The 13,052-nt window shown below is 43.0% G+C and overlaps 1 protein-coding gene across 1 annotated transcript; it reads left to right on the plus strand.

The window, feature by feature from the left end:
- The first annotated feature begins 2,241 nt into the window (after positions 1–2,241).
- Positions 2,242–5,097, plus strand: LOC133540336 (uncharacterized). Its single transcript, XM_061882861.1, has one exon. The coding sequence runs from the start codon at positions 4,129–4,131 to the stop codon at positions 4,771–4,773; it is 645 nt and encodes a 214-aa protein (XP_061738845.1). The 5' UTR covers positions 2,242–4,128; the 3' UTR covers positions 4,774–5,097.
- Positions 5,098–13,052: the final 7,955 nt, after the last annotated feature.

Consider the following 13,052-nt stretch of genomic DNA (forward strand, 5'->3'; position numbering starts at 1 on the left):
TGCAAGTTTGTCCTTAAATAAAATAGTGAACATACAAGGCAACTTGTCTTATAGTAGTAAGTAAGCAAACAAAGGCTCCTAATTTAGTCCTAATTTATGCAGTAACATATTGTGTCATTTTCCATTCTATTATTTTGTCAACATTATTAAGGACAAGTGGTAGAAAATACTGTCATGTCCAGGGTGTACACCGCCTACTGCCTGAATGCAGCTGAGATAGGTTGCAGCGACCCCCTGCAACCTCAAAAGGGACAAGCGGTAGAAAAGAATGGATGGATGGTAGAAAATAAATTATTAATCTACTTGTTCATTTACTGTTAATATCTGCTTGCTTTCTCTTTTAACATGTTTTATCTACACTTCTGTTAAAATGTACCGTATTTTTCGGATTATAAATTGCTCCGGAGTATAAATCGCACCGCCTGAAAATGCATAATAAAGAACGAAAAAAACATATAGACGTCGCATTGGGAGTATAAGTCGCATTTTTGGGGGAAATTTATTTGATAAAATCCAACACCAAGAATAGACATTTGAAAGGCAATTTAAAATAAATAAAGAATAGTGAACAACAGGCTGAATAAGTGTACGTTATATGATGCATAAATAACCAACTGAGTACGTGCCTGGTATGTTAACGTAACATATTATGGTAAGAGTCATTCAAATAACTATAAAATATAGAACATGTTATACGTTTACCAAAAAATCTGTCACTCCTAATCGATAATTCTGATGAAATCTTCTTCCTCGATGTCGCTTCTAAAAAACTCTGCCAACTCCAAAGGTATGCGCCGCTTCCTCTTGTCGTTTTCTGCTGCATATTTCACTACGTCAAGCTTGCTATCTGCAGTACTTGATTTCCTTTTCGGTGCCATTTTTGTTCAGCCCTTCTCAGTTTTTATGAGTAATGGGCAACGTTGAAATGATCCATTTTAATAGCTACTGCAGTAGCGTATAGCATATAGCAATTAGCATCCCATGACCCACAATGCAGTTCTGCCGTGACCCTTCCCAGCCGAATTCTTATTGGTTGACGTGTGTGTGACATTTTCTTGGTCTCTTCCGCGAATGAGATAAATAATATTATTTGATATTTTACGGTAATGTGTTAATAATTTCACACATAAGTCGCTCCGGAGTATATGTCGCACCCCCGGCCAAACTATGAAAAAAACTGTGACTTAATATTCCAAAAATACGGTAATAATAATGTATTTTTCTGTTGTTTGATACTTTACATTAGTTTTGGATGATACCACAAATTTGGGTATCAATCTGATACAAAGTTGTTACAGGTTCATACATTGGTCAAATTGTGACACTCAGGGACATATTTCCTGAGTTTATAAACATAATACGCATTTTAAAAAAACAAAAGAAGATGTTCTGATGCCAAAAAATGCCAAAGTAATCATAGTATCGACTCGATACGTTCCTGTACTTGGTATCATTACAGTGAATGCTAGGTGTAGATCCACCAATGGCATTTGTTTACATGTTGACGGCGGTGAGCTACGGTGTGGAGTGAAGCATGTTTAGCCATTTCTCGTCCCGCAGGGATGATACTTGTAAGAAACTTACTTTATTTGTTGCCATGGAGGCGAGGATTAGTGATTTTAAAAAGTAACTAAAACACTGTTGACTGCGAATAGACGTTCGCCGCTAGCTATGTAGCCATGTCTTAAAGCACCTCTTCCATGGGCGTTTCAATGTTAAAACTTCACCTTTATCGTTAGTTTTTAAGCCAAAATAAGTCCGTTCTCCATTTTCTGTCTGCACACTTTGTCTGCTTGTAAGTACTCTGTGATCGTGCGCTACCCAACACGCTCGTCTGCCCATAAACCGCACGTGACAACAACGGGGAAGTGTAGGGGTGGCAGACCAGTACTTTTCAGAGGCGGTATAGTATCGAATATGATCCATTAGTATCGCGGTACTATACAAATACCGGTATACCGTACAACCCTACCACAGGCAAACCAAGCATGGGCATAATGAGGAGGTCTTGAGTCCCAGAATTCCAGACAGTGTCCTTGCTTTTAAAAAATTAATATGACAAAGTATGACTGGACAAGGAAGCATTTTTTTAATTTGCCTACATGGGTCACAAAACAATGTAAGTGCACTTTGAAGTCTTTTATAAATGCTTATGCATGAGTGAAATGCAATGCAAATGAACATGAAAAATTATGAAAACATTTTAATAAAGTACATATAATTAAATGTATCTTTTTTAACCCTTAGATGCATAAGTGGGTCAAAAATGACCCGGTGAGGTTGTTTTCTTGAAATATCTTTGTAATGAAAATTTTTTAACATTTCATATTCCAGGTATTCCTCAAAAAACATGTTTTTGACATAATTCCATTTACATTTGTAACTTACCTTTTAAAAATTTTAAGAAATTTTAGTTTTTGTACTACTACCCCAAGCTTCCATAAGTGGGTCACAAATGACCCGCATGCATTTTCTTTGGAATCCAATGGGAACCTTCCATTCTTATCAGCTGTGGCTGTCTGGAATAAATAAATTGTGGACCACACGGACTATATCAGAAGTTTGACCCTTCAGGAAGACTATTTTACACAGCAAGAGCTGATACATGTAAGTATTATTGTCATATAGTATTGTGTGTGTGTGTGTGTCTTTCATGACTTATTCACTGCTTTTATTTATGAACGGATTAGCCCAGTTTATAACTAGCTAAAACTAGCTAGCTAACTAAGTCAGCTAACATTACTATTTGTATTGTGTTTGTGCGTGTGAGAGTGTTTGTATTATTCATCAATAAATTAGCCTACTTTACAACTAGCTAACACTAGCTAGCTAACTAAGTTGGCTAACATCACTATTTGAATTGTGTTTGTGCGTGTGAAAGAGTGTTAGTATTATTCATCAATAAATTAGCCTACTTTACAACTAGCTAACACTAGCTAGCTAGCATTACTATATGGTATTTAGTGTGTATGTGTGTGTAAGTGAGTGCTACATATTAATCTATTGAAAACATTACTCTCATGTTTCTTCATAAAGGTGTCATGGCTGCTAAATACACAATGGAAATGGTCCTACAGATACTGGATGATGGAGAGGCGATAACGGGGTTGGACTCAGAGTCTGAAATTTCTGATGATGAGGACCCAGACTATTGTCCAGGTGGCAGTGGCAGTCGTCCACCTGGAAATCCAACTGAACAGGATCAATCTGACTCAGAAGATTGCTCTTCGGTGTCCTCTGAAGAAGAAAATATCATGTCCAACAGAATGAGTCGGAAGGGCTCTTACTGGAGCGAGTTACCTCCCACCCAGGGTAGAACACAGAGCCACAATATCATCAGAAGTCGGTCAGGGCCTGCAGAAGGGCTTAGCACCACTGTCTCACCAAAAGATGCATGGGAGCTCTTTATCACTGATGATATAATACAAGAGGTGATGTAGTGCACAAACTTGGAAGGACGGAGAGTAGCAACAGCTAGAAGAAAAGAATGGACAAATGTCACTAAAGATGAATTCATGGCCTTCATTAGATTGACCCTGCTTGCAGGAAGTGAGAAGAACTGGGATGTTTCAGTCCGTGAGCTTTTTGGGAGTCCTCTACATAATCTTATGTACAAGGCCACTATGGCTGTTGGAAGATTTGAAGACATTCGCCGTACCTTGCGCTTCGATGATAAGAGGACCATAGCCTTCCGACTGGAAACAGACCATATGGCAGCCTTGCGCTATGTATGGGACCTATTCCTGGTCAACTGCAGACAGCGATTCATCCCCAGTGATTGTGTCACTGTGGACGAACAGCTTGTGCCATTCAGGGGTAGGTGCAAGTTCTTACAGTACATGCCAAGCAAGCCCGCCAAGTACGGCCTAAAGATCTTCTGGGTTTGTGATGCACGCATCCCCTATGCAATAGATGGTATAGTTTACACAGGGAGACAACCAGGTGAAGAAGTTCAGAAGAATCTGGGGGAAAACATTGTCAAGCAGTTGTGTGGTAGATTTAGAAACACAGGTCGCAACATCACAAAGGATAACTTTTTCACTAGTGTGCCTCTTGCACAGCATCTTCTAGAAAAGTTTCTCACTATTGTGGGGACTCTACGTCTGAACAAGCCAGACATCCCTCCTGATGAAGCCTTCCAAGTCCAGGGAGGTTCACAGCACAGAGTTTGGATTCAACAACAGCCTTACCATGGTCAGCTATGTCAGAAAGAAAGCAAAAGCTGTTGTGCTCCTGAGCACGATGCACCACGACAAAGTAGTGGATGAAAATAGCAGAAAGAAAAAAACAGAAGTGATCACATTTTACAACAAGACGAAAGGAGGTGTAGACACCACTGACCAGATGGTTGGAACCTACACCTGCAAGCGCCAAACACAGAGGTGGCCCATGGTGTTGTGGTACAACATAATTGACATCGCCACCCTGAATTCCTACACCTTTTTCACGGCTCAGCACCCAGATTTCAAGAGCGACATCACCAATGCACGACGGATCTTCCTCAAAGAGCTGTCAAAGGAGCTTGTCACCCCACACATGAGGAGTCGACTGGAAGGCTGCCCCCAACTGCAAACCCCGATTATTGAAGCAATGGAAAGGTGTGGGGTGACAAAAGCCAAAATCCAGCCACAGGAGAGAAGCAGACAGGGCCAACCAAAGAGAAAGAGGTGTCAGATCTGCCCAAGTAACACAGATCGCAAAGGTAACAACAGTTGTGGGAAATGCAATGATCACAGCCAGAAACAGGTAGTTTGTCTGAACTGCATACAATGATGAGACAAGGCAAAACAGGGAAAAGAAAGAGGAACTGTCAATGACTGGACATACATACACACACGCACACACAATGGATGTTCACATTTTTTCTATTGCTGTTCTGGGTAATGTTTTAAATTGTGAAGAAGAAAAGTGAAGAATAAAGATATTTTAAACATGAAATCATTCTTGTGTGGTCCTAAATATATTACAAAATATTATACAAGTGATTATTCTTCACCAAAATGACAACAAATGGCATGAAAACACGTTGATTCTATAATGGGTCATTTTTGACCCACTTGTGGAAGAGTGTAGGGTCCAGTCACTCGTGCATCTAAGGGTTAAAAAGCTTTGCGGGTCTTCTGTATCTCTGATGTTGCAGTTGTTAAACGTCTCAAATGAGGTTGCAGCAATTGATTAAAATCGAGTAAAAAAATGCTGTCATCCGTGTGGGCGGGCGTCAAACAGCGCAGAAGTTATGCATTATTGTTTTTTATTAACGCAAACATTTAAAACATGCATTTTCAATGTTAATGATGAACATTTTTTAAAGGAAAACAACCCTTACCGATATATTACTGGATAACTAAAATATTAAATTGGTGCAGTCTAGAGATGTCCGATAATATCAGACTGCCGATATTATCAGCCGATAAATGCTTTAAAATGTAATATAGGAAATTATCGGTATTGTTTTCAAAAACAAAACTGTATGACTTTTTAAAACGCCGCTGTACAGAGTGGTACACGGATGTATGGAGAAGTACAGAGAAGTTGCGTCTCCCAGTCATACTTGCCAACCCTCCCGATTTTCACGGGAGACTCCTAGATATCAGTGCCCCTACCGAAAATCTTTCGGGGCAACCATTCACCCGAATTTCTCCCGATTTCCACCCGGACAACAATATTGGGGGCGTGCCTTAAAGGCACTGCCTTTGCGTGCCGGCCCAATCACATCATATCTACGGCTTTTCACACACACAAGTAAATGCAAAGCATACTTGGTCAACAGCCGTACATGTCACACTGTGGGTGGCCGTATAAACAACTTTAACACTGTTACAAATATGCGCCATACTGTGAACCCACACCAAACAAGAATGACAAACACATTTCGGGAGAACATCCGCACCGTAACACAACATGAACACAACAGAACAAATACCCGGAAACCCTTGCAGCACTAACTCTTCAGGGACGCTGCAATAATCCCACCCCCCTCCACTACCCCCTAAACCCCCCACCACCACAACCCCTCCCCCGTACTCCGCCCACCTCAATGTCCTCATGCTCTCCTAGGGAGAGCATGTCCCAAATTCTAAGCTGCTGTTCCAAGGCATGTTAAAAAAATAATGCACTTTGTGACTTCAACAATAAATATGGCAGTGCCATGTTGGCATTTTTTTCAAAAGTTGAGTTGATTTATTTTGGAAAACCTTGTTACATTGTTTAATGCATCCAGCGGGGGAGCACAACAAAATTAGGCATAATAATGTGTTAATTCCACGACTGTATATATCGGTATCGGTTGATATTGCAATCCGTAATTAAAGGGGAACATTATCACCAGACCTATGTAAGCGTCAATATATACCTTGATGTTGCAGAAAAAAGACCATATGTTTTTTTAACCGATTTCCGAACTCTAAAAGGGTGAATTTGGCAATTGAAATGCCTTTCAATTGTTCGCTGTCGGAGCAATGACCTTTCACCCGTGACGTTACAACTGGAAGTAATCCGCCATTTTCTCAAACACATTAAACACACTAAGTCAAATCAGCTCTGTTATTTTCCGTTTTTTCGACTGTTTTCCGTACCTTGGAGACATCATGCCTCGTCGGTGTGTTGTCGGAGGGTGTAACAACACGATCAGGGACGGATTCAAGTTGACTCACGTGGAGTGTGCTAATCAGACATATCAATGGTCACGGCATGCTAATCAATGCTAACATGCTATTTAGGCTAGCTGTATATAGTACATATTGCATCATTATGCCTCATTTGTAGCTATATTTGCATCCAGCCTTTCCCTCCACCCACATTTAATGCCAAACAAATACACACCAATCGACGGATTCAAGTACAGCAGTGGTCAAAAGATGCGAAAGTCCCTCGTTTGTTCTGCACATTTTACGGACGACAGCTATGCTACGACAGAGATGGCAAGAAAGTGTGGATATCCTGCGACACTCAAAGCAGATGCATTTCCAATGATAATGTCAACAAAATCACAAAGGTGAGTTATGTTGATGTTATTGACTTATGTGCTAATCAGACATATTTGGTCACGGCATGACTCCCAGCTAATCGATGCCAACATGCTAATTAGGTTAGCTGTCATTATGCCTCATTTGTTGCTATATTTGCATGCAGCCTTTCCCTCCACCCACATTTAATGCCAAACAAACACTTACCAATCGACATATTTAAGTAGCTCCAGTGGTCAAAAGATGCAATCGTTGGTTAGAAGGCGATCGCCGAATTTGTCCTCGTTGCCTTTGTCTGTCGTGACATGGCTCAATAGCTTCAGTTTCTTCTTCAATTTCGTTTTTGCTATCTGCCTCCACACTCCAACCATCCGTTTCAATACATGCGTAATCTGTTGAATCGCTTAAGCCGCTGAAATCCGAGTCTGAATCCGAGCTAATGTCGCTATATCTTGCTGTTCTATTCGCCATGTTTGTTTGTATTGGCATCACTACGTGACGTCACAGGAAAATGGACGGGTGGATTTACAGATAGCGAAAATCAGGCACTTTAAAGCCTTTTTTCGGGATATTTCATGATGGGTTAAATTTTGAAAAAAAATTCGAAAAATAAAATAAGCCACTGGGAACTGATTTTTAATGGTTTTAGCCCTTCTGAAATTGTGATAATGTTCCCCTTTAAGAGTTGGACAATATCGGAATTTCGGCAAAAAAAACATTATCGGACATCTCTAGTACAGTCATGATATCAATGATTCGGCTGTATCATTGATATCATGACTTTCTTTGCTGCTGCAGTGGTGTCTTGCTGCTGGGGCCATCAATCCAGTGTGTTTTGGGTGCTTTTCTATGTCTCGTCTTGACGTCCATGATTGACAGTTTAGCATGTTTTTGATTGGACATACACACGGATGTGATACTCAAATAAAAGAGAACGGCCGTGCATCTGCCCCCCATCATGCCCGCTTGATAGCCCTGGGTGATACGGCCTAAATATCTAATTTCAAAGTTTTTCACAAAAATGTTAATTTACAGTTGTATTTCCTTCCTAAGGTTTAAAGAAACCCATAAATACAAATGGCATAGATCAGAGGTCGCCAACCTGTCGATCTTTGGGACCCTAAAGACCGCATACATTTTTGAAAAAATATTTATATCAATATGACATCAGTGACACCCCTCACCCGGAGAGTGAATAAAAGACCCCAGCCAACAAGCACACATTTTAACCACTGAACACACCCGCCCGCATCTCTCTCTCTTCAGCCTCTCATCCTCCGCTCTCGACACAGCTGCCAAACCCTCCGAGCACATTTCACCCGCTCGTCTCGCAAACGTACATTTCACGACTTGTTAATAAATCATCAAGCTGCAACAATGCATTAGGCTGACTGTTGGAACACATCGGACATTTCCTAGTATCTTCCTGCATGCGAGGACTTGTATTTTGGAAATGCATCATTAGAAAGGCGCCCACACTTTCTTGGCAGCAATCAACCGGCTTCCTCCCTCCGGCATTGCAATGCTCTGCTGGAAGTTCTGCCACGTCCTCCACAAACCATAGGGTTCCGTAAAGGCGAAAGGTCCGTGGGGACTCGCCATCGTCGGTCTGAGGCCCGTTATTCGCACAGTTTTCATTCTTATTGCTTGAATATATGTATTATATATATGTATTATATATATATATATATATATATATATATATATATATATATATATATATATATATATATACATATATATATATATATATATATATATATATATATATATATATATATATATATATATATGTATATATATATATATATATATATATATATATATATATATATATATATATATATATATATATATATATATATATATATATATATATATATATATATACATATTAGGGGTGTCACGGTACGAGTACTTGTAATGAACCGTTTTTGTTCCGGGGATTTCGGTTCGGTGTGGAAGTGTACCGAACGAGTTTCCACACAAAGTAGCTGCAAAATCTAAAGTCTTAATAAGCTGCTCTGCTTTCTGCCTCTGTCTCCTACACAGCACCCAGCAATGTCCCACCCACACAACCATCTGATTGTTTACAACCATAGCGGTAACAGCCAATCAGCAGTGTGTATTCAGAGCGGTAACAACCAATCAGTAGTGCGTATTCAGAGCGCATGTAGTCAGCGCTTCAGCCTCGAGCAGATAGGTGTTTAGCAGGCGAGCATAAGGCAGCGTACTCTCCCAAAATGATAATAACACCTCCCAGTCAACTACTACTACCATCACTATGACCCCGTTGACCTTCTAGAAACAAACTAAAGCTCAGCTCACTCGCAGTCCTGGCTTGAGGTGAAAGCTAATTAGCTTTTAGCGTAAAGAAGAATATTATGCTAAATGAAGAGTTTCTGTCTCTGATAGTGTATATAATAATGTAAGTGCATCATAAAGCCTACATGAACTCCATGGTGTTCAGGGATGAATCGTCTCTCCTATTGCTATTGTACTATTTTTCAGTTATAGTTACATTAATCATTAGAACCCTTTTCAGTGGCCTAGTGGTTAGAGTGTCCGCCTTTAGATCAGTAGGTTGGAAGTTCAAACCCCGGCCGAGTCATACCAAAGACTATAAAAATGGGACCAATTACCTCCCTGCTTGACACTCAGCATCAAGGGTTGGAATGGGGGGTTGAATCACCACAAATGATTCCCGGGCCCGGCACCGTTGCTGCTCACTGCTCCCCTCACCTCCCAGGGGGGTGATCAAAGGGATAGGTCAAAAGCAGAGGACAAATTTTGCCACACCTCGTGTGTGTGTGACAATCATCGGTACTTTAACTTTAACTTAGTAATGTAGCAGCTTAGTTTTGAATGGCAGGGTCCCTGCTATCACATGTTGATACAAATATAACATTTACATAATAAAAATCAACTACAGGGTTCCCAAATGCTGTAATAAATTAAGCATGATGAGTTGACTTGAAACTGTTTAATGTTGCACTTTTTATATGTAGAAGAAAAGTTTTGTCATTTTATTTAATCTAAGTAACAACTTGAGGCAGTTTAATGTGGATTAACGTGGGCTGAATTATTATAGTGTTCCCAATGTTAAAAGGATAAATAAAGCCATTGTTTACAAATTTGGTAAATAAATAACCCAAAACATTATATTTTGTTGTTTTCTTACAGTACCAAAAATGAACCGCACCCTGACCTCTAAACCGAGGTACGTACCAAGCTTAAATTTGTGTGTACCGTTACACCCCTAATATATATATATATATATATATATATATATTTATATATATATATATATATATACAATGCTCTTCTTTCCTATAGGCTGCACCAATCTTTTGGTGCCTTGTTGACACAGAAAGGTACAGTGGTGTATGCGTAGCAGCTATGAAGGATGCAAGCCTGTTTGGTTCAACTTATCTTTGTGAATCATCCTTTTCTGACATGAACTTCATCAAGAACAAACACAGAACACGCCTCATTGATGCACATCTGCAAGACTCACTCAGAGTTGCAATGTCAAGTTACACACCAGAGCTCAACACAGTAGTTGACAGCATGCAATGCCAGGCTTCCCACTAACTGACAAAGGAACAGATAACAGATTTGGTGTCCAGTTCTAAGTGTGACATAATTTGTTTAAAAATTTGAGAGTCCATCCATCCATCATCTTCCGCTTATCCGAGGTCGGGTCGCGGGGGCAACAGCCTAAGCAGGGAAACCCAGACTTCCCTCTCCCCAGCCACTTCGTCTAGCTCTTCCCGGGGGATCCCGAGGCGTTCCCAGGCCAGCCGGGAGACATAGTCTTCCCAACGTGTCCTGGGTCTTCCCCGTGGCCTCCTACCGGTTGGACGTGCCCTAAACACCTTCCTAGGGAGGCGTTCGGATGGCATCCTGACCAGATGCCCGAACCACCTCATCTGGCTCCTCTCGATGTGTAGGAGCAGCGGCTTTACTTTGAGTTCCTCCCGGATGGCAGAGCTTCTCACCCTATCTCTAAGGGAGAGCCCCGCCACACGGCGGAGGAAACTCATTTCGGCCGCTTGTACCCGTGATCTTATCCTTTCGGTCATGACCCAAAGCTCATGACCATAGGTGAGGATGGGAACGTAGATCGACCGGTAAATTGAGAGCTTTGCCTTCCGGCTCAGCTCCTTCTTCACCACAACGGATCGGTACAACGTCCGCATTACTGAAGACGCCGCACCGACCCGCCTGTCGATCTCACGATCCACTCTTCCCTCACTCGTGAACAAGACTCCTAGGTACTTGAACTCCTCCACTTGGGGCAGGGTCTCCTCCCCAACCCGGAGATGGCACTCCACCCTTTTCCGGGCGAGAACCATGGACTCGGACTTGGAGGTGCTGATTCTCATTCCGGTCGCTTCACACTCGGCTGCGAACCGATCCAGCGAGAGCTGAAGATCCCGGTCAGATGAAGCCATCAGGACCACATCATCTGCAAAAAGCAGAGACCTAATCCTGCGGTCACCAAACCGGAACCCCTCAACGCCTTGACTGCGCCTAGAAATTCTGTCCATAAAAGTTATGAACAGAATCGGTGACAAAGGACAGCCTTGGCGGAGTCCAACCCTCACTGGAAATGTGTTCGACTTACTGCCGGCAATGCGAACCAAGCTCTGGCACTGATCGTACAGGGAGCGGACCGCCACAATAAGACAGTCCGATACCCCATACTCTCTGAGCACTCCCCACAGGACTTCCCGAGGGACACGGTCGAATGCCTTCTCCAAGTCCACAAAGCACATGTAGACTGGTTGGGCAAACTCCCATGCACCCTCAAGAACCCTGCCGAGAGTATAGAGCTGGTCCACAGTTCCACGACCAGGACGAAAACCACACTGTTCCTCCTGAATCCGAGGTTCGACTATCCGACGTAGCCTCCTCTCCAGTACACCTGAATAAACCTTACCGGGAAGGCTGAGGAGTGTGATCCCACGATAGTTGGAACACACCCTCCGGTCCCCCTTCTTAAAGAGAGGAACCACCACCCCGGTCTGCCAATCCAGAGGTACCGCCCCCGATGTCCACGCGATGCTGCAAAGTCTTGTCAACCAAGACAGCCCCACAGCATCCAGAGCCTTAAGGAACTCCGGGCGGATCTCGTCCACCCCTGGGGCCTTGCCACCGAGGAGCTTTTTAACTACCTCAGCGACCTCAGCCCCAGAAATAGGAGAGTCCACCACAGATTCCCCAGGCACTGCTTCCTCATAGGAAGACGTTTTGGTGGGATTGAGGAAGTCTTCGAAGTATTCCTTCCACCTATCCACAACATCCCCAGTCGAGGTCAGCAGAACACCATCCGCACCATACACGGTGTTGATAGTGCACTGCTTCCCCTTCCTGAGGCGGCGGACGGTGGTCCAGAATCGCTTCGAAGCCGTCCGGAAGTCGTTTTCCATGGCTTCCCCGAACTCTTCCCATGTCCGAGTTTTTGCCTCCGCGACCGCTGAAGCTGCACACCGCTTTGCCTGTCGGTACCTGTCCACTGCCTCCGGAGTCCTATGAGCCAAAAGGACCCGATAGGACTCCTCCTTCAGCTTGACGGCATCCCTCACCGCCGGTGTCCACCAAGGGGTTTTAGGATTGCCGCCCCGACAGGCACCAACTACCTTGCGGCCACAGCTCCGATCTGCCGCCTCGACAATAGAGGTGCGGAACATGGTCCACTCGGACTCGATTTCCAGCACCTCCCTCGTGACATGTTCAAAGTTCTTCCGGAGGTGGGAATTGAAACTTTGTCTGACAGGAGACTCTGCCAGACGTTCCCAGCAGACCCTCACAATGCGTTCGGGCCTCCCAGGTCTGTCCGGCATCCTCCCCCACCATCGCAGCCAACTCACCACCAGGTGGTGATCGGTAGAAAGCTCCGCCCCTCTCTTCACCCGAGTGTCCAAAACATGAGGCCGCAAATCCGATGACACAACTACAAAGTCGATCATGGAACTGCGGCCTAGGGTGTCCTGGTGCCAAGTGCACATATGGACACCCTTATGTTTGAACATGGTGTTTGTTATCGACAAACTGTGACGAGCACAAAAGTCCAATAACAAA

Source organism: Nerophis ophidion, linkage group LG22 (genome assembly GCF_033978795.1).
Source record: "Nerophis ophidion isolate RoL-2023_Sa linkage group LG22, RoL_Noph_v1.0, whole genome shotgun sequence".
Lineage (NCBI taxonomy): Eukaryota > Metazoa > Chordata > Actinopteri > Syngnathiformes > Syngnathidae > Nerophis > Nerophis ophidion.